This window comes from Marmota monax, unplaced genomic scaffold (assembly GCF_021218885.2).
Source record: "Marmota monax isolate L192 unplaced genomic scaffold, Marmota_monax_Labrador192_F-V1.1 WCK01_AAM20220418_F8-fsc00215, whole genome shotgun sequence".
Lineage (NCBI taxonomy): Eukaryota > Metazoa > Chordata > Mammalia > Rodentia > Sciuridae > Marmota > Marmota monax.
The window spans coordinates 2,440,001-2,466,543 of record NW_026695214.1 but is presented as its reverse complement, the minus strand read 5'-3'; the positions used below and the strand labels follow the sequence as shown (position 1 = coordinate 2,466,543).

At 58.4% G+C, this 26,543-nt stretch overlaps 2 protein-coding genes across 2 annotated transcripts in view; one reads left to right on the top strand and one right to left on the bottom strand.

Moving 5' to 3' along the window:
* Positions 1 to 9,007: 9,007 nt before the first annotated feature.
* Positions 9,008 to 21,820, top strand: Nlrp2 (NLR family pyrin domain containing 2). Its single transcript, XM_046431137.1, has 10 exons — positions 9,008 to 9,040; positions 9,096 to 10,687; positions 13,119 to 13,289; positions 14,776 to 14,940; positions 16,335 to 16,505; positions 16,804 to 16,974; positions 18,108 to 18,278; positions 19,958 to 20,128; positions 20,218 to 20,493; positions 21,682 to 21,820. Exons 1-10 carry the CDS (start codon positions 9,008 to 9,010, stop codon positions 21,818 to 21,820), a joined length of 3,060 nt encoding a protein of 1,019 aa, XP_046287093.1.
* A 3,076-nt stretch (positions 21,821 to 24,896) lies between these two features.
* The window catches only part of LOC124084159 (uncharacterized), a 47,377-nt gene continuing 45,730 nt past the window's right edge, over positions 24,897 to 26,543 (bottom strand). The window contains exons 16-17 of the mRNA XM_058574718.1: positions 26,008 to 26,058; positions 24,897 to 25,574 (exon numbers count right to left, since the gene is read on the bottom strand). Coding sequence (XP_058430701.1) covers positions 24,947 to 25,574; positions 26,008 to 26,058 — 679 coding nt within the window. The 3' untranslated portion in view covers positions 24,897 to 24,946. The remainder of the gene's footprint in view (positions 25,575 to 26,007; positions 26,059 to 26,543) is intronic.

Genomic DNA, 26,543 nt, shown 5'->3' with positions numbered 1-26,543 from the left:
GGTCTCCTCAGGTGTCCTCTGTTCTGCTCTGACCTTCTCAGTGGCTCTTTCCAGACCCCAAAGAAGAGCATGGAAAGAAAACCTCAGGACTCTGTGCTCCTGATTGTTTACCCCCAAACACGTCACACCTGCTACGCGCTTGGACACAGTTAAGGACACGAGGACATCGCTTTGTCCTAGAGAGTAGTGCCACGCAAGTGAAGAGCGACTGCCACACCGGTCACCAGGGGGCCATGTCACCCACGAGGCAGGCACGGCCCACACCTCTCCTGTCTGCACGCAGTGGGGACAGCTTCGTCTCACCCGAACGCTGTGCTTGGGGCTCCCACCCGGCTGCTGCCTTTTCCTGGGGCCCCGTGAGCTGGCTCCTGGCTTCCGGAGTCTGTCTAGAGGCAGCCAGTTCAGACAGGGTCCTCCGAGGCAGACATCCCCCTGCCTGCGCTGGGAGCCCCGAGCTTGCGGAACTTGGTGGCCTGGGCACTCTGCTGACCTGCTCTCCCCCGGGCGTGGAAACCCAGCTTTTGCCGCTGAGCACCCTCGGCCCCGTGGATGGCTTTGGATTGTGGCTTCTTACCAGTTCCTCAAGGGCTCTGTTCAGGCCACACTCTTCCTCTTCCACACAGCCGGTCACCTTTGCAGGCTCTGTCTACCCACCCCAGGTCACTCATCCCAACAGAAGTCTGTTTCAATCTGTCATCCTCCCCAGGGAATTACGTAACCATGGGAATGCTACCCGACATTTCAGTCCTGATTCCTGGGAAGAACAGAAGTCAGAAAGAAGCAAAAGATAACTTCTCAATCTCCACGCATTTGTATATTTTAAAACCTCCACAGGCTGGGGTGGGCTCAGCGGTGGAGCGCCTGCCCAGCATGCCGAGGCCCTGGGTCGGGTTGCTAGCACCACAAAGTGTAACAGATAAAAATGTCTTTTAAAAAGGCTGACTTTGCCAGTGCATCTGTGATCCTAGGGACAAAGGAGGCTGAGACAGGAGATCCCAAGTTCTAGGTCAGCCTGGGCAACTCTGTCAAAGCAAAAATTAAAAAGGGCTGGGGTGTAGCTCAGTGGTAGAGCACTTGCCCAGCATGTGCAAGGCCCTGGTTTGATCCCCAGCACGAAAAAACAAAATATGGGAAGACCTTCACTGGGACCACTGCCAGGTTCACTGCCTGGTTAACCACAGCCCGGGCAGGGGGCAGTTAGAGCCAGCCAGGGGGTGGGCATGGATGGAAAATAGGAAGCAGCATTAGGGATGGGGTCCTCACTAAGTGGGGCTGGGGGTTCTTGCTGAAGGCAGGGGTGACCAGCGGTCACCTGGGGGTGGAGGATGGGACATGGAGTGTGAGCAGGTATGGCGGTGGGGTTCTGGCTACACTGAGTTGCTACAACTGGATTTCCCGGGAGGCACACACGGGCCTAGGGGAAGGTTCCTAGGGGAAGGTTGACAATTTGGTCAGAGAATCTTTGCCACCCTCCCATCCCCCTTCTCAGTTCAGATGCCAGTCGAGTGCCCCAGGCTCTGCCCTGGATCTGACCACCTGCCTCTGAACTGGGGGCTTCCGTGACCCTTCCTGGTGTTCAGTTAAGTGGCTGGATGGGCTCGCAGAGCTCCGGGACACGTTCTCACGTAGACCCACTTCTTACAAAGCTGTTTTAAGGTCCAGGTGGACAGCTGGAGGCCGAGGTGCTTGGGAGGGGCTCCCTGGAGCTCCCCTGCGCTCAGGGAGTTGGGGGGCTGCGTGCTCCTGGACACATGTGAGTGTTTTCTCCAGCAAGGAGGCCTGTTTTGGGAGCTTCCTCAGGTGGGCCTGGTTAACCACATTATTGGTCATCAGAATTTCCCAATTTCTACCACTGGTTCCCTGGTAATAACCCCACCTCCCGTGGCACGTGTATCTAGGGGCTTTCCAAATAGCACCCATTAACACAAACTCAGGTGCGCTTGATAGAGCGTGTTCACGAAGAGCAACAGACATCTCCACTTTGTGTGTGTGACTGACCAGGGATCAACCCAGGGCCCTCTGCACACTAGACAAGTGCTCTTCTGCTGAGCCACATCCCCGGGCCTTTTTTTTGGTACTGGGGATTGAACCCAGGGACACTCGACCACTGAGCCACATCCCCAGCACTATTTTGTATTTAATTTAGAGAGAGGGTCTCACTGAGTTGCTTAGTACCTCGCCTTTGCTGAGGCTGGCTTTGAACTGGTGATCCTCCTGCCTCAGCCTCTCAAGCCACTGGGATTACAGGAGAGCGCCACCACGCCCAGCTCCCCAGGCCTTTCGATCTTTGCTACAGGTCTCTCTGAGTTGCTCAGGCTGGCCTTGAACCTGCAATTCCCCTGCCTCAGCTCTGCCTCTGCCTCAGCGTAGCTGGGATTATAGGCGTGTGCCCCTGTGGCCAGCTTCTTTCACTGTGTTCAACCTCGGGAGCTGTTTCTGGGAGGGGGGAGACAAAAGGTCAAATATTTAACAAAAGACACACCTATTAGAAAAATCCTAAAAGGGCTTTTGAGAGAGCCAGGGGCCCTGCACAGAGCTCAAAGTGTATGTCTCCAATTCCTCCTGCTCGCCCACCGGACCCAGGGGATCCAGAAAAGGGCTTGGACCAAGGATCCTGATTCCCAGTCCCCCAGGCCAATTAAGTTAGATGGGCCCAGGGCAGGCCAGGTGCCTCCTGTGAGTCCCCATCAGAGGTGAGGACCACCCAGCAGCAAGGCCTGGGGTGGGAAGGAATCCTGCCCACCCCGCCCAAGGGCCAATCGCAGAGCCAGGCTGGTGGAGCGCCTCATATAGACCCATCCTCTCCCTGGTGCACGCGGGAGCAGGTCCTGGCCCTGGGGAGTCAACTCCTCATCTCCTCTGGGGAGCGGCAGTTCCCGGTGGGATTCCACCCTCGAACTTCTGAGTCTGGAGCATTGCTGTGAGCCTTGGAGGATTCGCGAGGACCCTCGAGCTGAGCTCTCCCCTGGTGAGTACAGATTTGGAGAGAAGAGCCCCCAGTGATTCTGTAGTTTTTCCTAACATTGGTTTTGTCTGAGTTTTATAAAATGCACTTTCTTCTAATATTTTTAGTTATTGATGGACCTCTATTTCATTTATTTATATGCGGTGCTGAGAATCGAACCCAGGGCCTCACACATGCTAGGCAATCACTCTATCATTCAGCCACAGCCGTAAAGTGAAATTTCTATCCCATTAAGTTTACCCACTTTAGATGAAGAGTAGCTTTGATTGGGTTTATGCAGTGAAGCAAATACCACCTGGGTTAGGACAAAGGGCGCACTCCTGACAGAGGTGGGAAGCGAACCTCGGGTCAGCAGGCTTTTCTCTATTCTGTATTTAGTGGCAGAGTCAACCGTGGACCCTGGCATGGCTCATTTTCAGGGCAGAAAATGGCGGCCAGCTGAAGCCAGGGTCTGGGTTATCTGGGCTTCCTTTAGGGTGGAACAGGAATGTGAATAGGGAGTTCCCTGCGGCTTGGCAGCATCAAGTGACCCATTAGGGTGGAGGGTCTGGTGCCAGTCAGGTGACGTTCCTCTGTGTTCCTTTGCTCGGGCTGAGGCCTGGGATTTTAAATGACAAAAGCTTAGGAAAATGGCCTCAAACTTATTTTCTATACCCTTCAACTCCCCCCTCATTGGGCAGCATTTGCACCTCCCAGAGAAGGTCCCTTGGCCCCGCCACTGCGGCGGAGGCCTGTGCCTGTAGTTTTGAGCTGGTGCCCTGTCTACAACTTGGATGGTGAGATCTTGATCCCCCAGGACTTGGGTAGAGTGTCACAGAGGCTGGGGGCGGTGACCTGTGCTCAGGAAGGTCACAGGTCTGTGTCCCACGCCCCACACCTGCGGGTCTGTGCTTGCAGGAAGGGGAAGGCTGAGCAACCAGGTGTTGTCCAGGGGCCCTGCCATCCCAGGCTAGAGCAACCAGGTTGCTTCCTGCGTCTTTGCAGCCAGAGTTTAACCTGCAGGCCCTTCTGCAGAAGCTGACCTGAACGAGGATGAATGAAGGAGTTTTAATCTCCATTAAGGATCCTCCCGAGCCGGAGGACGACCTACAGAGGCCCTTGTGGTGTGAGTGGAAGAGGCCACCAGCAAAAAACTGACAAATTCTGATCCACAGATTCCCAGACAATTGGCTACAGAACGCGACCTGCACGTCTTGGAAAAGATGAGTTGCACAGAATCGTCTCCAATCCCAGGTAAGGACACTGGGCTTTTGTAACCCAGAGCAGTCGTCCCCAGGGGGTTCAGAGATGCCTGGAGTGTTGCTGCAACTTGCAGCCCCTGCTCTGATGTCAGGAGGTGTGAGGGCCACCTCGCTGGGGGATCCTGCCACACGTGTTTCTCTCCTCTTCTGACTACCCCAGGCTTTTCCCCACTCCGCTCTCCCTGTTGTGGTAACTTGATGATTGCGGCTGTATTGCACCAGTATTTGTGATTTTATTTTACCTCCTTTGATGGCATGTTCCACATTTTTAAACCTTTTTGTTTGGGAATAATTTTATATTTATAGAAAAGTTGCCAAGACGGTACCAAGAGATCCCATGCACCCTTCACCCAGCGCCCCCTAATGTCTGCAGCTCCCCTTGGTCAAAACTAAGAAGTATGGGGCTGGGGCTCAGCAGTAGGCACTTGTCTGGCATGTGTGAGGCACTGGGTTCAGTTCTCAGCACCACATATAAATACATAAATAAAATAAGGATCTGTCAACAACTAAAAACAAAAATTAAAGAAACACACAAACTAAGTAAACTTCATGGTGCTGTTAATGAAACTCTAGACAGAGATTCATTGGCCTCTCCCTAATAACGTTGTGAGAGTAAAAGCAAAGGTGACTCCATTTTGTTTTGTGACTCCATCCTGTAAAACAACCAGGCCAAGGAGAAGGGTCGTGACTGGGGCAAGATGTTCTTTTCCTTTTGCTATAGAAACCTTTAAGAACACGGGACTACCTAATGGGGCATTGTTTCTGTAACTAGGGTAACAGGCTCTGTTTCTGTAACTGGGGTGACTGGGCTAACTGTGATTGCTTAGGCTTCCCTCCGCCTGACTGCACTCTCCTGCTTCTGTAACCTGGCTGGCTTGCATTGGCTGGACCCCCCGAACATCCCTATTGCGGTTTTCAGGCTTATAAGGAGGGCCCTTGCAATTGTTGGGGGCTGATCAGGGGAACAGCTTTCTGTTCTGGTCAGTCACCACTGGTGTGCTTCAATAAAGGCTTGATTCCATTATACATGAGTGGTCTGGATGTCAGTTTAGGAAACCCCGTGACGAAGCTTTAACTATAACATCGTGTTGGTTTCCAGGTCCAAACCAGGAACTCCCCGCGCATTTAGAAGAGGATGTCTCCCCAGCCATGAGTACTCACTTTCTCTCTTTCACGAGTTATGCGGGGTTTTAGGGTTTGTTATTTTGTTTTTCAGTACTGGGGACCAGACCCAGGGCCTCATGCATGCTAGGCAAGCACCTACCACTGAGCTGACCCCAGCCCTTCAAGTTGTGTGTTCAGCGTCCTTGAAAAATGAGTTCCTAATTAGCTTCCATTTAAATCGGCATTCTGTGGATCTTCCAGTTCCCACATAGAAGAAACCCACCCAATTCTATTTCTTCGAAAGAAAAAAGTCCACTCAGCATCTCCTCCAGGGTAGGAGGGGAATTTCTTCTGTAAAGTTCCAGTAGTAAATTATTTCAGGCCTCAGACCGTGTGGTCTATGACAGAACTGCACAACTTAATTCTTGTACCACTTATGGGTTGCAGTCGCTGCACGATTCTGTCTTCTGTGGTGCTGGGGTTGGAGCCTAGGGACTTCCCGGGTGAGGCAAGTGCTCCACCACTGAGCTGCCCTGGCCCTGCTGTTGCGTTTGGTGATAAATGGGTGCAACGTTGTACCAATAAGACGTTATCTGTAAAAACGAGAGGCAGACCACACCTGGACTGTGGCCAGTTTTCCAATCGCGCTCTCGGGCAGCTGATCTGCACAGGCTATCAGAGAATCCTAAATACTGTTCTGGTCCTACCCAGAGAGATTCTGGGGAGTCCGGGAATTTGAGTGCTAAAAGCTCCTGTGTGGGGCTGACGTGTGGGTGAGACGGAATCTCAGCTCCAGGTAGGTGCGTCTTACCTAGGGCTGGGACACCGTCAGCTCCCTGCTCCTGTTTAGCAGGAAGACCTCTTCCAGCCAATGGGAAGTCTCAATTTCCCATGTGACATTCTGTAGGGCCTGGGGCTTCCGCTGAGCAGATACTTGGTACCAGCTGGTCTTTTCCTCTTCCCTTAATCTTTATTTCTACTTTGTCTCCATTACCCTGTCTTCATTCTTTCTATAGAACACTTTTAAAAGTTAGAATGTTCCAAATATGATCATTTCAACATGTAAATCATATAAAAATTATTTAAATTATTTAAATGGGGGCATTATAATTACACAATAGTGGGATACGTTGTGACATTTGTAGGTGCACCTACCACAACCCGCCAGTTTGTTTCCAGTCCCTCCCCTGCCCTCTCCTCCCACCTCCTGGTTCCCCACCACCCCTCACCTGGTTCTCTTCCAGTCCCGCCCCCTGGTTTTCTCCCCCCCTTCCCCCCCTTCTCTTCCCACCCCTGCCCCCTGGTTCTCTCCCCCCCCTTCTCTTCCAGTCCCGCCCCCCTGGTTCTCTTCCAGTCCCGCCCCCTGGTTCTCTTCCCCCCACCCCCTGGTTCTCTTCCCGACCCCCCCCAACCCCCCTTCTCTTCCCCCACCCCCTGTTTCTCTTCCAGTCCCGCCCCCTGCTTCTCTCCCGCCCCCCTTCTCCCCCCTTCTCTTCCCCCTCCCCCCCCCCCCCCCCGCCCCCTGGTTCTCTTCCTCCCTGTAGAACGCTCCCTAATCTCCAGACGTGCAGGTTCTTTGCACGGTGGCCAGCGGGCTGCTTTGCTGCCCTTGTCCCAGTCCATCTCTCATTGAGCTACCTGATGCCTCCCCAGGCCCTGCAGGCGGCCTCTCTCGCAGGGGGCCGCTCCTGTGATTCTCTCAGTCCCAGGGTAAGTTCAACTCTTCCCCATCAAACCCCGCTGGTGTGTGCCTCCTCTGCCCTCTGTGCTCAGCCGCCTGCACCTCCCCAGGCCCAGGTCACAGTCCCTCTCTGTGAAAGTGGAGAGGACCCCTGAGGCCTTTTCTCCTTGCGCCGAGCCTGGTGTTGAGTGGCATGTGCATTCCCTCCTGGCTCCCTCTAGAGTAGGGCGCCACGGAACCCTGAAACGGGGTTCCTCCGGCTCTGATCTTCAGCAGTCATGAACCCCGTGCTGGGGGCTCAGTGATGGGCTCTGGTGCCACAGTGACACTGCCCCCAACTGTGTATCAGGTGTCCCTGGAGCCTGGATTAGCTGCTGTATAAAGGCTGGAGGGAGCAGCTTTGGTCCTCCCGTTTGCGCCATGGTGAAGCATCAGAAGCCGGCGCCAGGTGAGGGGACCTCCCAGCACCTCCCTCTTGGACTTTCTGGCCTCCAGAACTGAGAAGGTCCCATTCTGTATCAATCACTGAGCCTCGGGTATCATGGCACAGCAACAGGAGGGGATCGGACCCCCAGAGCCGGATTCAAGATGTCTTCCTGGTGTGCGTTTCAGGGGTCCTGTGACAAAAAGCCCCACTGCCCTCACTTTCAGAGCTCCCTGGGCCCCAGACTCTGGAAACCTCTGCAGGAGAACAAAGATGACTCCAGGGAGCAATGGGCTGGGATCATGTTACCGGGGGCTGGGGCGGCGTGATAAGTGACAGCCCAGGCTCCGGTGCTCTCTGCCGCCACCGTCCACAGTTGATGGTGTCCCCTGTGTGTCATGGGGCTTGGTTCCTCATCAAACCAAGAGGCCTCATGAGAGCGGGAACCCAGCCTCCTGGAAGCCCAGCAGTGCCGAGCCTGTGCTTCTGGTGGCTACTGAGGTGCTGGTCTCCTCTGCGCGGGCTGCCAGCGCCGAACACCGCGGACCCGGTGCCTTCTGCAAAAGCTATTTTCTCACCATTCTGGGGGCTGGATGTGCCAGATCAAGGTCTGCGGGCTGGCCTCTCCTCGTCTTGCAGGAGAGCTGCCTTCTCTGTGTGCCTCCTGGGCCCCTTGTTACCAGGACACACGTCCCGTCGGCCTCATTTGTCCTCCACGGCTTCTCGTCTTCAGAGTGTTGGGGTTAGGGCTTCAGGGTCAACCCCTGGTGCACAGAGTTCAGTCCGTGGTGCCTGCTGTAGACTTCTGATTTTTCTCCTGGTTAATTAGCATGTTTTCCGGCAGTTCGGTGGTTCTACAAGAATAGAATCACGTCTAACTCGGCAATTCTCCTAGGTATATGTGCAAAAGGGTTGAAGATGGGTATTGAAACAAGAAAATGTGAGAGTGTACGTTGGCAGCATGAGTCACAATTCCCAGAAGGTAGGCACAACCAGATGTCCCCCGTGGGTGAGTGGACGAATGAAATCCCTGTCCATGCCATGGGCATTCCCCGCCACAGAGGGCAGGACACTGCAGCTTGGAAGGGCAGCCAGCGCTGTTCAGGGAAGGGAGTCACAGAAGGCCATTCCCTCAGGAGCCTGTTTATATAAAACTCCCCAAATAAATCCAGAGACGAGATGAGGGTCAGTATGTACCAGGAACTGGGGAGGGGTGATGGGTGGTTCTAGGTGTGAGGGATCGGAAGGAGTTTGGGAACAGACGGTGGTGATGGTCTCGACACTGTGGAAGTACCAATTGTACACGTTTCCATCTTTCGTGGTGCTGGGGACTGAACCCCAAGTCCCCTGCTGAGCTGTCCCTCCAACCTGAAAGTGGTCAGTCCTTGTGCATTTTGCCACAATAAAGCAGACCCCCGTCCCGGAGGCCTTCTTTGCCTCCTTTGACTGTTGGTGCAGGAGAACCCATGGCCCCGCAGTCCAGCTTCTTCTGTGTGTTACAGAGGATGCCCAGGGGCTCACAATGGAGCACACCATGCTGCGAGACCTGGAGGAGTCCTTGCAGAAAGAGGCAGGTGGGTGAACTCCCTCTGATGCCACAAATTTGGTGTTTGAGGGCACACAAGGTAAATCGCCTTCCTGGCTTTTCTTGTTCCTGGCATTTTATGTTTTTCAGGAGAGGAGGAGGATGGGAAGCCCAGCGTTCTCAAGGATAAGCCTGCTTCAGCCTGGAAAAGTACATTTTGGCCTGAAGACAGTGACATTTTCTACGACGTCACCCAGAGAAACCAGAAGCTGATACCATTCTTGAGTCCACTTATGGGCCCTGAGGCCAGGCCGCACACAGTGGTGCTGCACGGTGCTGCAGGCGTTGGGAAGACCACGCAGGCCAAGAGGACTTTGCTGGACTGGTCGGAGTTCAGTCAGAGTCCTCTGCACTGCGCCTTCTACCTCAGCTGCAGGGAGCTCAACCGCATGATCCCATGCAGCTTCGCAGAGCTGATCTGCAGGGACTGCCCCGAGATGCAGGACGTCGTGCTGGAGGTCCTGACCCGAGCAGAGAACGTCCTGTTCGTGGTGGATGGCTTCGAGGAGCTGAAGGTGCCTGCAGGGGTGCTGATCCATGACATCTGTAGTGACTGGAACCAGAAGAAGCCAGTGCCCGTCCTGCTGAGCAGCTTGCTGAAGAGGAAGATGGTGGCCAAGGCCACCCTGCTGGTCACCACGCGGCCCGAGGCCCTGCGGGAGCTCCTGCTCCTTGTGGAACAGCCGCTGCTGGTGGAGGTGGAGGGCTTCTCGGAGGCCGACAGGGAGCTGTTCTTCCTGAGACACCTTGAGGACACGGACCAGGCCCGGCGAGCTCTGGACACCGTGAAGCACAGCCCAGCCCTGTTCCACCTGGGCACTGCGCCCGCCGTGTGCCAGCTGCTCTGCGCAAGTCTAAAGCTCCTGATGGACAGCGGAGAGGACCCTGGCTTGGCTTGCCAGACCACCACATCACTGTTCCTGAGGTTCCTCTGTGACCAGTTCCCGCCAGCGCCCGGCGGCCATCCCCAGCACCACCTGCGACGCCCTCTGAAGGCCCTGTGTCTCCTGGCTGCCCGGGGCCTGTGGACCCGGGTGTCCCTGTTCGACACAGAAGACCTGGAGCCACTTGAGGTGGAAGAGGCCGACCTCCGTCCCTTCCTGGACAAGCATGTCCTCCAGAGGGACAGGGACCACGAGGACTGCTTCTCCTTCATCCACCTCAGCATGCAGCAGTTCCTGGCGGCCGCCTTCTACATCCTGCGGTTCCCGGGGGACAGCGAGTGGCCGGGCTCCAGGTTGGACATCAGGGGTGTGCAGGAGCTGTTCTCCACGGAGGCCAGAGCAAGGAATCCCCAGCTGGCCCAGGCCGGCCGCTTCCTGTGGGGCCTCCTGAACGGGGCCAGGGCCAGGGAGCTGGAGGCCACTTTCGGCTGCCAGGCGTCCTTGGAGGCCGGGCAGGAGCTGCTGAAGCGCACGTCGGAGGAGGAGGAGCCCGTGCTGTGGGCAGTGGGCCTTCTGGAGGTCTTGCACTGCCTCTACGAGTCTCGGGACCCAGAGCTGGTGAGCAAAGCCACAGCCACTCTGAAGGACGCATCCCTGCAGCTGGCCACCAGCCAGGACCTCCTGAGCTGCTCCTTCTGCCTCCGGCAGTGCCAGGACCTGCAGAGGCTCTCGCTGCGGGTGGCCAAGGGGGTGCTCCCGGAGGAGGAGATGGCGGCGCTGGAGCTGGATGCTCTGGACGGAAGGTGAGTGCCCTGCCACGGTCCACTGGGCCTCCAGGGAAGGAGGCCAGAGCCTCCTGTTTAACCCTGGAGGGGGGAAGCACGACACTGTGGCTCTTCTCTGGAGGTGAGCCATCATGGCCAAGGGGGCGACCTGCGTGGGTGGGCTGCAGGAGGTGAGGGAGGATCACCATGCTCTGGCCCTACCATGGGGAGGGCTAGTTAATCCCACGTTCAGGAGAGGCCACCCCATCAGGACCAGGGAGGCCTTCTTCACCTGCTCGCCACTGTCTGACCAGTGATGGCCTCGGCCAGCCACAACTGGGGCACCTCCGTGGGTTCATGTGAGGGCAGCCGAGCTCCGTGGGCTCCCAGCTACAGCTTGGTTCTCCTTTAGGGCTCACACGTGTTTGTGGATCTGTGCGCCCAGCGTGGTGCGTCTAGAGGAGCCTGCCGGGTGCTCTCCCCAGACCCCGCCCACAGCCTTCCCCAGACCCCGCCCACAGCCTTCCCCAGACCCCGCCCACAGCCTTCCCCAGACCCCGCCCACAGCCTTCCCCAGACCCCGCCCACAGCCTTCCCCAGACCCCACCCACAGCCTTCCACAGATCCCACCCACAGCCTTCCACAGCCTTCCCCAGACCCCGCCCACAGCCTTCCACAGATCCCACCCACAGCCTTCCACAGCCTTCCCCAGACCCCGCCCACAGCCTTCCACAGATCCCACCCACAGCCTTCCACAGCCTCCACCCACAGCCTTCCACAGCCTTCCCCAGACCCCGCCCACAGCCTTCCACAGATCCCACCCACAGCCTTCCACAGCCTTCCCCAGACCCCGCCCACAGCCTTCCCCAGACCCCGCCCACAGCCTTCCCCAGACCCCGCCCACAGCCTTCCCCAGACCCCAGAGATCGCTGTGCTGCCCCTGGGGGCCCCTATGCCACACATAGGAGAGGACATGCCATCCTGACTTCTGGTCTGCCTCTCATCCTTAACTGCTCTCTGGCTCCATTGGTTCAGTTGCAAATGGTAGGATGACTCCTCCCTCGTAGCTGAGCGACCTGTTGTGTGCATGGACCTCTGTGGCTTTACCCGCCCACCACAGTGAGCACCAGGGCCCTCTTGAGCAGTGCTGCGGCATCCCCATGCCGTTCCCTATGGTCCTCTGGGTTCAGAGGACATCTGGCTTCAGAACACCATGCCTGGCTGGGCATAGGGTTCGAGTCTCCTGGGTCATAATGTCCTGCGGTCACACTCCGAAGTCACTGCCTGCTGGTGTGGGGCGTTGCCTCTTGCGCCCACCCTGGTTCTGTCACCTTGCCGCCACCTCACTTTTAGGTTGGCACCTAAAATCAGTCTCTGGAATGGTTAGACACAGGGTTGGAACCAACGCGTGCTTCCCTGGGGTCAGAGGTGGTGCCCCTCCAGAATGCTCCCTTTGACCTGGAGTCGGCTCAGCTGAGCCTGGCCTTGAGGGACCTGGAGCTCCGACCCCGAGTGGCGTGGGCAGGTCTCCCCTCCCAAGTCTCCCCTCCCAAGTCGGCACCTGCGTGGGCCGTGAACACTGAGCCTGCAGCTGTCCACGTACCCCGCGGGCAGGAGCCGTTCCCTTGCACTGCTCTCTGGCTCTTCTGCTCGTCCCATCCGACAGGCCTGCTCTTGGCTCTGAGAGCCTTTGCGTCTAGACCACTGTCTGAGTTCCAAGTGTTCGGTCCCCCGCCAAACCCCGTGGGCTCTGATGCACTGTGGCTTCAGGGGCGCTCTCTCCTTGAAGTCAAAATCCTATTTTTGTGATTCCAAAGATACCGTGCATATGCAGGGAAATTAAAGCAGGACTGGGATCGCAGACACCATGTCCCTCCCCGTCCTGCCGTCCGCGGCAGCACAGGAGGAGAGGAACCGCCTTTGAAAACCGAGCACTTGGAGATGAATCTAGTGGCAGGTTGTTTTCTCCAGTGTTTTTTGTGTTTTTATGGTTGTAGAGGGACAGAATGCCTTTGCTTTTGTCTTTAAGTGTGCTAAGGATCAAACCCAGTCCTCACGCGTGCTTGGAAAGCACTGTACCACTGAGTACACTCTGCTCTGAGCGACGGCTGCAGCCCGTTTTAGAGTTTTAGTTGAACGAATGAATTAGCTTGAGAAATGGCCAAATCGTCCTCTGTGGATGTCAATCAGGTGTTCAAGTGTCCCGTATTGGACAAGGGGGTCGCCATCAGTCCTTCACCAGCAGGACCCTAGGCTTTCCCTCCTATAGTGAATGGTGACGTGGGACATGCAAGCTCTCCCCCCATGGTGCCTCTAGGGTGGGTGCTCTCACGGGGTGCTCAACGACTAATAAATCACGTGTCAAGGGGGAACACCTAGAGTGACCCTGAACACCTTGACTGTGAAGGACAGATGTCTATTTTTCTCCTTCGTGACATTGGGTCGGTGACTTTTTCCTTCTCTCGGGTAGGTCCCAGAGTTATCAGGACCTACATCTTTCCTGGAGCGAGCTCTGCTCTGTGTTCAGCTCCAACAAGAGCCTGGTCTTCCTGGACATCAGCCACAGCTTCCTGAGCAGACAGTTTGTGAGGACGCTCTGTGACCAGCTGGCCTCTGCAAACTGCTGTCTCCAGAAAGTGATGTAAGTCCTCTGTCCCAGGCTAACATCCCAAGGGGCACAGCCAAGCTTCTTACTGTTGGATGTTGGAGGAATATTCAAATTCCTGTCCCAGACTCCAACCAGGCACCGAGATGCAAGGGGCCGAGATGCTCCTGTCCTTGGAGAGTACAGTGGGAAGATCCCATAAAGCCAGGTTAATGCCATGTGCAATGTCACCTGGGCATTCCTCCAAAGGGCAGGAGGAAGAGAACGTGCAGACCCCTCGTGCTGTTGGTCTACCGTGAGCCCCGGTGGCCACACATACAGCACATCTCGGCCTCTGCCGACACCCAGGGCTGGGCTTCTTTGTTGGAAGGAGGGGCTGCCTGTTGCGCTGTAGGACACTGAGCAGCGTCCCTGACCTCCACCTGCTACATTCCAGCAGCATCCTCTCCCCAGACGGTGACAACCAAAACTGTCCCCAGATGTCACCCAGTGTCCCGGGATGCTGAATCTCACCAGGCTGGTACCCGCAGATGGGGGGGGGGGAGCGCAGGCCCGAGAGCTGAGTGCAAGTTATGCAGGTGGGGAACGGTACCTACGTGGCATAAGTACTGCCATTCAGAGTGACATGTGCCCTCCAGAGCATCCCTGGGCCAAGTCGCGGCCGAGGGACGGAAGTCTTACAGGTCTACACCTGGTAGGCGGTGTGGGGCAGGGGACCGCACAGCCTGCTCACCAGGTGGCCAGTCGGAAGCTCTCGGCTTAGCTAGGACGTCCTCAAGTGGCATCATGTTTTTCTTTCTTGATGGAGGGAAATAGGAGCCCTTGCCCACTAAGGACTGCGCTGGCCACATGGTCCCGATTCTAGACACAAGAGAATTCCAGAGTCGAATCCTGCAATGACCTTCTGTGTCTGACCCTCCTCCAACAGCCTAAGGTGGCTAAAGGAACTAGAAGTCAGCATCTGAGATGCTGGTCAAGGGGCAGAGTCTGTTATGAGAGATGGCTGCAAGCCAGACACCTCCTGACGGCAATGTGAATTTAGTTCATACTGTATCATGCCCTCAAAATCTGCTGAGAGGGTATCTCGAAAGTCTTCTCACCCCCAGACACAGAAAATGGTCAGTGTGAGATGATTGGTATGTTAATTAGCTTGATGGGGCAATTACTTTACATAACGTTCCTATATCAAAACATGGTTGTGCACCTTAAACATTATATAATTTTTGTCAATGATGCCCCAAAGATGGGATTGGGGATTGAACCCAGGGCCTTGCACACGCCAGGCAAGTGCCCTACCACTGGTCACACCCCAGCCCTTCTTATTTGGAGACGGTCTCACAAAGTTGCCAAGGCTAGCCTCAAACTTGCCATCTTCCTGCCTCAGCCTTCCAAGTCGCTGGGACTAGGGGGTATTTTTTAACGTGAAAGAAAGGTTCCAAAATGTCGCCATCCTGCAACTCTGTTTCTGTTCATGTGCAGAAGGATAGAACTCAAAGCCTCATCTTTGTTTTCTGTTCCTTAGCCTCAAAAACATTTCCCCGGCTGGTGCTTATCAGAACCTCTGCCTCGCTTTCGGAGGACACAAGACCCTGACACATCTGACCCTTGAAGGCAGTGAGCTGGACGATGTGCTTTCCTCCTTGCGTCAGGTTTTGAGTCACTGGAGATGCAAGCTGCAATGTCTCAGGTGTCTCTCTCTGTCACCAAGACCCCTCCTGGCACAGAGCTCTCGCAACCTGGGCTGCAAATCTGCATAAATTGGAAGAAAACCTTCCTTCTTTTAACTGGAAATGGCAGCACCCGGGGTGCATTGGCCAGAATAGCACATGGGCTGGAGTTCCGTCTGCTCCGGCCTTGAACACTGAGTAACCTGAACCACCACACAGGGAAGCCCCCAGTCCCAAGGGCTACCCAGAATCTGGAGAGCATCCTGTCAGGCCACTGGGGGTTCACGTTCCTCCTGGGTCACGAGGCCAAAGGCCTCCCCTGTCCAGGCAAGGACCCCAGGGCCCCAGGCTGTCCTCTCCTGCAGCACTCTGGAGATCTGCCTTGGGAAGTTCTCTGCAGGGTTGTGCTGGTGTTGGCCACCCCCACCTGGAGTGGCAGCAGGGACAGTCTACAGTGGGCATTAGCCTCTGCTGAGGGAGGGGTTGCTGGGCTCTTCAACAAAGCAAAATGGGGCAGCCAGCCCGTCACCAGGGCAGAGGGCAGGGGAAACCAGGTCCCAGCACATGCGCTTGATGGCCATCGCCACTGGCCATTGCAAAGGACCCTCCTTGCCTCCTCCTGGGAGCGTCAACAAGGACAGAGTCGTGTGGCTAGAGACCTGGGTCACTGGCTGATTTTTGGCCAGGAAGTTGGTACCCAAATCGGAGGCCCATAGGAGGCCACGCGAGCCCAGCCTCCTGTCCCTCCGGAGGCACCTGACCTTGCACCTGGCTCCCCCGCTCCTTGGTCTCCTGCTGTGACTTGGGCTCTGAGAGAAGGTCTTCTGCTGTTCCTCTCGAGTTTTCTAGTCACTTCAGCCATGTGGCAGGCACCCCACTTGGGCCCCAGTTGGGGTACCGACCTGTGACCCTCAGCGTGAGGACACTCTTGGCTCCGATTCGCGGGTGCCAGAGGGAGATGGCGTTCGCACACATACTCCACAGAAGAGCCAGGCCCAGGCCTGATGCCAAGGGCTCCTCCTGCCCACAGTCGGGAGCAGAACAAGCCCAGGGTTTCTGAATGTCGTTCTAGACCTGTGGTCCAGCCAGAGGCTACTGTGTCTCCTGGGAACTGCTGAAGTGCGGATTCCTGGGTCCTGTCCCAGGTGGTCTGAATCGCATCCTGTGGACGTGGCACAGGAATTAACACCTCCCCTAGGGGACACTGGACTCTGCATCAGAGCCGGGCGGGGTGATGCAGACCTGCATTTCTTGCTGGCTCCCAGAAGGTTTGGGCTGCTGGCCCTGGGGAACCGTGACAGCCAGGGCGCTGGACCGCACGGGCTTTGGGGCACTGGCACAGCCGAGTGCCAGACCGGAGGCCATCCCACCGAGCTTGGATTCTCGGGAATGACGGGCTCCGTCTCCCCCACAGGCTGGGGCCCTGCTGTGCCCCTGTACCAGAGTGGGCGGACCTCTTCCTGACCCTCCAGTTCAATCACTCCCTGACGTGCCTGGACCTCTCCGACAGCGAGCTCCTGGACGAGGGCGCCAAGCTGCTGTGCGCAGGGCTGAGATACCCCACGTGCCCCGTGCAGAGGCTGTCGTAAGTCTCCCCCCTCCTGGGTGTCCTGTGGGGTCTGGGGACTCAGGGGAAGAACGGTGGCCCTGGACATGCAGGCAGCCCTGTGGAACCACCCTGTGACCCTACGCCCGTTTCCGTCTCTGGTCCAGGTGAACAGTTCCAGCATCTCACTGTTGTTCTTCCCGTCCCCACGGGGTCACCAGCAGGGTGGGAAGAGGACGAGGAACTGAGACGGGCTTTGGGGACCCCCTGTTTGGAGACGGCTGGGAAGACTGGTGTGGGGTGCTCTGCTCACTGCCCTTTCCTGTGGCTCCTGCAGGTTGGAGAACTGTCAACTCACGGAAGCCTGTTGCAAGGAAGTGTCTGTCACTCTGGTCGTCAGCCAGAGGCTGACACACCTGTGCCTGGCCAAGAACGACCTCGGGGATGAGGGGGTGAAGACCCTGTGTGAGGGCTTGCGCTACCCCTCCTGCCAGCTGCAGGCGCTGGTGTAAGTCCTGGGGCTGCCGCGTGCGTGAGGCCCGCGGGTCGCTGTGCATGAGGCCCGAGGGGCTGCTGGCAGCAGACAACTCCTCAGAACTCCCAAGTATGACCTAGCAGTTATAACTGGCGAGACCAGGGAGATGGTGACAAAGAAAACTGGTGCCAGCCAGGGACATAGGTCAGGGAGGGACGCACCCTTAGCCTGTGTGAGGCCCTGCGTGTGGTCCCAGCACAGAGTGTCACTGTTACACGGGCCCTGCGGGGTGTGGTGGGTGCCCAGGTCTGGTGTTTAGAACCGAGTCACAGAGGCCACATGCAACTGGGCACAGTGGAAGTCATCTGACGCCAAGGACAAAGCCTTAGAGAGGAAAGGGGCTGCCAGGTCCGGGCACACGCCTGTCGTCCCAGCAACCCTGGGCGGAGACACAGGATTGCAAGCCCCAAGCCAGCCTGGGCAACTTGGGGGCCCCCCGCAGCTTAGCAAGACCCTGCCTCAAAATAACAGTTCATTAAAATGCTGAAGAGGTCGCTCGGTGGCAAAGCGCCCTGGGCTCTGTCCCCAGCACCAACACTTGGGGCTGCGGTCCCAGGTCCTGTTCAGAGACTGTCGAGCACTGCCAGCTCTGCGGTCCGGGAAGTCACCTCCGACAGAGAAACTGCTCTCTCAGCTCTGGGGACGTGACTTGGGAGGAGCACAGGCTTACACACGCAGGGCCTGTTGGGCACCCACCCCACAGTCACACTTGGTCACCCTCTCACACCCACACACAGTGTCTCTCACACACACAGTCTCACACACCCACCCACCCACACACACACACCCCGTGTCGGCTTCTCCTGGAGTTCCCACCTAGGACACGCTCTAGGTGGAATCTGAAATCTACTCGCCTATCAAAGCCCTTAGTCTGCGGGACAGAGGTGACGTGCCAAGACCCTGTCCACACAGTAAGCCTCCGAACACTAAAACGAGTGCCCTCCCCGCCACCCTGCCTGCAGGCTAGTCTGGTGGTGGTCGAGGTCAGCGCCATTCGGGTGACGCCGTGGCTGCCCTCCCGTCTCCTCATCCCAGCTGGCCGAGGGGGAGTGTCCTGGCTCGGGTGGCCCCAGGGACTGACGGTCCATTCTCCTCGCTGCCTCCAGGCTGTGGTGCTGCAGCATAACCAGCGAGGGCTGTGGCCACCTCTCCACGGTCCTCCGCCAAGGGTCCAGCCTGACGCAGCTGGACCTGGGGCTGAACCACGTTGGGGTCCCCGGCCTGAAGGCGCTCTGTGAGGCTCTGAAGGCACCACAGTGCGGCCTGCAGCGTCTGTGGTGAGTTCCTCCTTACTGTACCGTCCCGGCCGGGGAGGGAGGTGTCACCGGAGCGGGCGGCTCCGTGGGGATCCAGAGGTATCTTAAAAGTCACCAGGACGGTCGGGGGAATGGGCTCTAGTCTGCCAAAGGTCATCGGGAGGAACTTGGAAGCCGCGATGCTAGACATTGAGAAGCAGCCCCTGCTGCCCAGTCCTAGTGTCCAGAGAGGTGGGAACTGGCGGCACCTGTGGACACACCCCAGAGGCCAGCGAGTGGGTGCCCCTGGGGGCCACCTTACAGGTCCCGCCAGGGCTGGGTCCCCTCGGCCAGATACACAGGGGTCTCCACATGTGAGCGGGGCCTGTCCTGCCGCTCCTCTTGTCCCGTGTAGCGTCCTCCTGCTTCATCCAGTGCCCACAAATGCCAGGGCCGCTGCCTCCTGTGCCAACATCTCCTCTGCTGGGGACACCTGCGTGGTTTCCTACCTTGGCCATCGTCAGCTGTAAGGAAAACAGACGAGATGCAGAGGCAGACTGGCCAAGCGGCCAACTTGATTTCCACCAGGTCACTGGCATCTGGAGTGCCTTTGTTCATTGTGTCCTTAGGCAGTTCAGAGCTGGCAGCGGTACACAGCTGACTCCTCGGTTGGTACTAAGTTGCAGTGTGCAAGGTCAGGAGCTTGGTGCGGCTCCCAAGGCCACTGTTTAAAGTGACTGTTAGTGGACAGGTGCAGGTGCAGCGGGGCTTGGGGAAACCCTGGCTGTCTGACGAGAGCCCCTTTATTCCCGGGAGCCGAGTGTCAGATCAAGGTCGAGGCTGAGAAGACTGGCCCAGCTGCCTCAGCAGGGCGCTGCCCCAGCAGCCAGGCACCTGTGTCTGCGCCGACGCTCGAGCCACCAAGCAGGCCAGCCATGGAGCTCCCAGACCCCATCCCAAACAGAGCCCTCAGTCGGCACGGCTGCGGTGACGGGCATCTAAAAAGCCAGACTCACACCAGCAGGAGCAGGGTGGCCACTGAGGGAATGAGATGGAGTCTTAAACCAGGACTTTTGGGCACTCGGAGCCCACGGGATCTCTGGACGGATGATTTCACTCAGAACAGAATCCTCCAGTTGCTCTTTCCTCCTCTTCCAAGTCCAACCCACCCTGGAGCCCCGTTGCCCTCTTCCTGGTGTCTGGCCACACACCTCCCCAAACTGGTGGCACCTGGGGGTTACGTGCCCTCAAACAGGTCAGGTGTCTTTGCTTTCCACCCAAGCAAAAAGAATACCTGAGGTGTAGCTCCCACCCCGTCTCAGGGCCCGAGGGGGCACCCGTCTCAACCCAAGCAAGACCCGAGGATGATGGCAGCCTGGGCTCTGCCGAGCTGCCCTATACCTAATCCTCCCTGCCGTCCTGTCTGGTGCCTTGACCTTTGGTTTTGAGATCATCGTATGCAACCTCGGGGTTCAGAGGTTCAGCACAGCGCTTCTCTGCCCGGGAGCAGCTCCTCCAGGTCTCCACCCACTCAGGTCACCTTCAACCAGCCACTCGGCCACTACCGTCCTCACAGCCCCCCTGTGTACTATGTGCCACACTCTTCTCTCCCTTCTTAGGGGACAGGCCCTGATGCTTGATGCCCAGGGTCGGATCCCCAAGGCCCACCGGAGGCCTGAGGAGCACCGTCCAGGGTCTCACTTGCTCCTGTGTCCCCGCAGGCTGTGGGGCTGCTCCCTCACTCCCTTCAGCTGCCAGGACCTCTCCTACGCCCTCAGCTGCAACCGCAGCCTCGTCACCCTGGACCTGGGCCAGAACTCCCTGGGCTTCCAGGGAGTCAAGATGCTGTGTGACGCCTTGAGACTTCAGAACTGCCCCCTGCAGACGCTCAGGTACGGGCCCCGGCCCTGTCCCCCAGGTGGGGTTTGAGGTGAGACAGAAGCCTTAGGATTCCCTCATAGGGGCCCTTGCCCATATTCAGCTACCTGCCTGGGCAACTGGTCACCAGAGACCCTCCTGTTGACCCGTCCACTGTATTGGCCAGTCGGAGAGGAGACCAGCACTTGTGGGAGGCCAGGAAGCCAGGATTATGTGAGGGCGGGCTACAGAGGCCAGCCATCACCTCCTTGGGTCAGCCCTGGACGGAAGCTGTCCAGAGCGAGGCTGCCTCCAAGGTGCCCTCGCCGTCGGCGGCGCCAGCTTGCCCGCTGGGGGGAGCTGCCTTTGGCTCTGCGGTCGGCTTGTGGCAGGCCCCTGCGTAGGAGCTCTGGAAATGGCCGTGAAACGGGGAGGAAGCAGACTGCACGCTTACCTCACGGGAACCTCCACCCCGAGTCCCTGTCCGTGGTCAGGACCCGGGGGCCATAAGCCCTGCCTCCCCTACCAAGCACCCTCATGAGTCACCCCCCCACGGTCCCCGATGTCGGTGAGGTCCCCAAAAGGCAGCGTGGGCTGTTGCTTTGGACAGCCGGACGCGCCCTCCTGGGTCTTGGAGTTCCAGGACGGTGACCGGGTGAGGGCTTCTTGCTGGCTCCAGTCCTAGAGCCGCGTGAGCACCAGGCCCTGCCCCCCCAGAGCGTGGATTTGGGCCCTGAGATTCTATCGGCCACCCAACCTTCCAGTGACTCCCAGGTGGACTACTGACACCTTCTGTGCTGGACGCCAAAGATCCTGATGGCCACCCTGGTCTTCGGGTCCGCGGGTCTTGGACCTGCTTCTCGCTCGCCCCACGGGTGTGCAAGCCCTGGGTTTGGCTGGGGAGTTGGCTTTGTCCTCTAGGCGGACTGTGACTGAGCTCCCGCAATCACCCTTGACCTGGAGGGTCACCTCAGTCCACCCCCATGCTAGCTGGGCCTGCGGTAGCCAGAGTGCTTCAGGCTGCTGATGAGACACTGACCTAGCCAGCTTGAGGCCCCGCGGCCAGTCGTGAGCCCCAGCCCGAATCAACGATGTGCTGGCCAGGTGGGGCCTCCCTGCCAACAAGCAACCTGGCAGCGGACGCCTTCAGGGACCCCTGTCCCTCTGTCCCCACGTCTACCCTCACATGGTTGAGTGGGATTACCTCAGGGTGAATCCTAGAAATGAGGCAAAACCAGTGCGGTGGCCGAGGGGCTGGCCCAGACAAGAGGTGGTCACCTCGGTTGGTCCAAGGTGTATGTCCCTAGGGACAGGTGCTCCTGGGTCCACCAGGCAGGACAGGGGCTGGCAGGGGTCACTGAGGTGGCATCAGTTGTCACATGTGCCATTGGTGCCATCTCATGCCCACCGTGCCAGCACCGTCCAGGCACACACTGCTGCTGTCCACCCTGTGCCACTGCCTAATGACCTCTCCTGTGCAGCACAGACCCTTGGAGAGGGCGGCCAGGGCCTGTGGACCCCTCAAGCACAAGGCCCTCGGGCACTTGGGAATCAGGTGACCAGCGTTTTCTCCCGCTTCGTGCCCCAGGTTGAAAATAGAGGAATCCGACACAGACATCCAGAATCTCCTGAGAGAGATCAAAGAGAGCAACCCGCAGCTGGCCATCGACGGCAGCCGCCGCGACCCCCAGAGACACAGACCCTCTGCTGATGACTTCCTTTTCTGAACCTCCCTGCGCCCCAGAGTCCCCCTCCCAGAGTCATGGCCCTCAGGCTATCGGGTGCCTCCCGCAGCGGCTGGGCTGGGCGTCCCTGCGGCCCTCGCCTGCTCTGGTGTACACGAGCATGCGCAGTCGCTCACCCCGAGCTGCGGAGCGTTGGTGTCACGGTGTACGGTGTACGGTGTAGAGGGATAAAGGTGAAAGCATTCATGGCAGCTTTGTGTTGGTGGCTCTCGCCAGAGCAGGGAAGAACCGGGACCAGGCGAGGGGGCAGGGTCCTGTGCACGGGCTCCTGTGGCCCTGCTCCGCTCTGCTCGGATCCGCTGTCTGCTGGGGCTGGGGCTCAGGACTGGCCGCGGGGCCCTGAGCTGGCTAGGTCAGCTTCCGACCCCACAGTATCACAGGCACAGATTCCTCCGCACAATGCTGGGAATTCCAGTCCACACTAAAGATGTCTGGGGGCTGGGAATGTAGTCGGTGGTAAAGTGAGCGCTTCCGTGTGCAAGGCTCCCCCGAAAGTCACCCAGTCAAAACAGAACTGGAGTTCCACCCTTGATAAATGGCCAGTGGGTAAACAAATGCTGTGGCAAGAAGGTCACGTGACCTTGGAAGGACCTGAGGTGGTACTCGGCAGGGGAGCCCCACACAGTGACCTAGCGGGTGGGCAGGACTCGGTACTGTGAGCTACCCGTCGTTGGCGGCCACGTTAGCTGCTCTACCAAGAACCCAGGGAACTTGCCCTCCTGCCTTTGGGGACCAGCCTGTGGTAGCCACGTGCCGTGCTCTGCCGCCGTGGGCCCAGCACCTGGGGTCCACACACGGGGCCTGTGTGGGGTTCCTCTCTTTCTGGCTCATGTCACTCAGCAGTGTCCTCTAGGTTCAGCTGTGCCTCTGCAAATGACGGCTTTCCTGGGATTTTGGTTTGGGGCTGGAGGTCCAATGTGGGACCTCACACACCCAAGGCAAGAGCCCCACCGCTGACCCACGTCCTGGCCCCTCCTGGTTTTCTGAAAGCCAGACAGCACAGCACTGAGCCATGACAGTGCCCCCACTGTCCCCGCTGCTGCGCTCTCGTTGATGGCCGCCCTGCGGCTCCTCCTGTCTGGACGCCCCCTACCTCCAGGTCCATGCCTGGCTGGTGCTAGTCCATCAGGCTTCCTGCAAAGTGATGCTTCCTCCTAAAACTGCTGCCCCCACGGACTTGCCCAGCGGAAGCCGTGGGACGTCAAAACCACCTGCGTGCCCCTGACAGGCGGGCGAGGCGGCACAGCCCCCACAGCCTCGCAGTCCCCTCCTCCTCCCGCAGCTGCAGGAGCGGGGCCCTGTCATGGAAGACTCAGGCCACCTACCACTCGCCTGGGAAAGCACGGGATTCAGGACGTGACGTGGGGCTCCTGAGGGGCTGTCATTTCCACACACTGCGCACTGGGCTGTCCGCACAACCTGCCCAGTGAGCGACCCCTGATGCTCACCTCCTCAACCTCTCTGGAGTGCAGATCATCCCCTGGACGCCCCACCATGCCAGACGGAGGCTCCCCGGACCCACCTAACTCGGCCCACAAGCACTCTCCTGTCCTCAGGCTGCGGGTGCCCTTCTCCGCCTGAACCTGGGCTGTCACGGAACTGCCCGGTGGCGCTGCCTATCTGTGAATGGAAGGTGGAATTGCAAGCTTCTACTTTCCCATGGTGCACGTGGCTGACCTCACAGGTGAGACAGAGGGCACCCGGGTCATAAGGGACTCATGGGTCCATGAGGGCCGAGGTGTCCAGAAACCAGAGAAGGAAGAGCTGCCTGTGTCCAGGCCCCAGGGAGGAGGCCACTGTGGAGGACAGGCCGGGTGGCCAGAGGGCCGAGTCATCCACATCCTGGTCACCTGCCTGGATGGCTCTGGTCAGGACTCCTCTCCCCCAGCCTCTGGTCCAGGCTTGAGTTTGGGTATAAAACGCGGAGATGCCACGTGAACCTCCAGTCCCTCTCTGGCAGCGCCTGAGGCCAAACCCGACCAGGAGCATAGCTCACCCTCTGGGAAGTCACCCCCAGGGCCGGGTCCCCTGGCTCGAGGTTCCTTCTGTGGGAGCTGGAGCTCCGTGCATTCAGGGGTCGCGTCCCTGGAGGCTGGGGTGGATGTGGGCTGATGCGCTAGTCCACGATGCAGATTAGCAGGTCGGGTGTGGCAGGGAGGTGGGTCACTGGGGCGAGTCCTGGGGGGTGTGCTGGGTCCCTGGTGAATGGGGCATCTCCTGTGGCCCCGCCCTGAGTGGCTTTCCCCCTCTACACCTTCTGCCATGAGCTTCTCCCCCGCCTTGGGCCCAGAGCCACGGAGTCGGTCACCCGTGGACTGAGGCCTCTGGAACAGCCCCACATAAACTTCCCCCACCCCCGATTGCTCCTGTCCCGTGTTTTGGTCACAGTGCCAAAGCCGACTGAGACAAGGTAAAGTTCATATCACGTCAAGTTAACCTTCCCCTAGATCTATGTTTCACGGACATAAAAACACAGGAGTTGTGCGCGTCGACCACGTGACAGTCCAGCACGTGCGCACGCCGAGTGGTGCTCAAGGCAGAGGAAACGGCTGTCTCCTCCACGTTTCTTCATGGCAACGACATCCAGATCCCTCCTCCCGGCTTTCTGAGACATACAGCACACTGTATGTCTCACACACCTGCACGTCTTAAAGGCACCATGGTGGCATCTAGTACGTCACAGTGTGTGCCGCCGTCCCTCTGTTCCAGTTTTCAACTCTGTAAAGGACAACCCCACTCTGAAGCACTCCCCTCCCCGCTGTCCCCACCCCGAGGCACCAGTCAGGGCCCCTGTAGACCTTCAGGCTCTCTCCCTGCCCCCCAGACATGGGTGCCTTCCACAGATCCATTACCAGCAGTCAACCTCGTTCTGAAACATTAAATGGAAAATTCCAGAAACAGACCGCGGATAAGGTCAGGTCCTCTGTCACGGCATCACGGTGCTCATGGCCAAGTCACCGTGAGTTTCCCTAGCGGCTCCAAGGCACCAGAGTGTGTTCAGAGAAACATGATGCGTGGGCTCAGGCTCTGTCCGTGGTTTCAGTGTGGACACACAGGGTAAGGATGACCCCTCCTGGGGCTGGGGGGCACCGTGACTTTTATTGTATGCTAGTGACAATAAGAAGCGCATCCGACTGCCTGAAAGAACCAGGACCGTTCTAAAAACAGATTTATCAGACCACAGCTGAAGATGGGTGGGGTGGGGCCAACCTGAGGACAGGAGACAGGGAAGGCCGCGCACAGGGCGGACAGTGAGCCGTGAGTGGGGGATGGATGTGGAGCCCGTATTAGGAGGCCTGAGGGAAGGCCATCAGTGCCTGTCCAGGGACTTAGTGACCACAGGTGAAGGTGTCTAGGACACGCAGCCTCCACTGGACTCCTTGCAGCCAAGGGGACAGAGCCCAGTAGACACTGGCTCTGCGGCTCCCTGAAGAGGCCCAGCCTCCTCCCGCCCACAGCCTGGCCTCCCACTGGTCTCCGAGCTCCGCAGGCCTTCACACCATCTGGCTCTTGGACGCGGCCACACCAGGGTTCTGACGGAGGTGCTCCTCCTGACAGCCACGCTGGGTCTGTGGGAGGGGCGGGAGGGGCCTGTGCACGGGCTGGACCCTGGGCCGCGGGGCTCTCCTCTGACTGTGCCAGTCCTCTGCCACCACACCCAGCAGCAGAATGAGGACCACGGCACCGAGGCAGATCCGGACCAGGTTCCCCTGGGTGTGGTCCTGGCGGGCGAGACCTGGGGGAACGGTGGGGTCGGAGCAGGGGACAAGAGCCCATCCCCAGGACACCCCAGGCCCTATCTGGGCTTCTCACACTGCTACCTGATCTTGTGTGGACCTGTTATTCTCCACCCGCTGGGATGCCCAACTCCTTCCTAGGGCGCCACAACCAGTGTCGGGGCCGCGTAGGACAGACTGTCTCACCTCCCACACGTTCAGACAGGCGACTGTCACCTCCCCCGGGGCAGAAGAGAGCTACAAGGAATTTTTTCTCTCTCCAGCCCCTTCGAGAACCAGCCTTCCCTCCTGATCTGATCGCCCACTCTGAGCTCCTGCGCCTCCCTAATGTCCTTCCCACCAGCCCCAGGGGCAGCGCTCGGCTCCCACGCAGGGCAAGGGTCTGCTTTGGGCGAGAACAGGGAGAAGGGGCAGTCTGAGAGGACGGCTTACCAACTGGAGCGCTGGACCCCTCTGGAGAGACGGGGACGTTCCTGGACATGGCTAGGAATCAAAGCAGGCCAAGTGTGAGCAAATGGGACCTGCCCACCCCTGGAGAGGAACATGCTGCTGGGGAGGCAGAATCCGGGGCATTTGGGGAGGACAAGAACTACAGAGGCGGCCGCCCAGATGTGACCCCATGCCCAGCACCATGAGGCGTGGGAGCCCTGGCTGTGATGGCATTGCTCACACCACGTTCTGAGAGTTAGATCAACACAGACTGAGCTTCCCTAATGCAACATCCTGAATCCCGAGATTCGCACAGTTTGAAATTTTTGAGCACTGATGACACCCCAAGTGGAAAATCCCACGTGACAGGTCACGGTCAAAACACAGGGGCACAAAAAATGCTGTGTGGAACTGCCTTCAGGCCCCGTGTGTAGGGGCACGTGACCCAGCATGAGTCCCATTTGGACTGGGGTCCCATCGGCAAGATACCTCCCTATCCATGGGCAGATGTTCCAAAACCCAGAGCCCCTCTGGGCCCA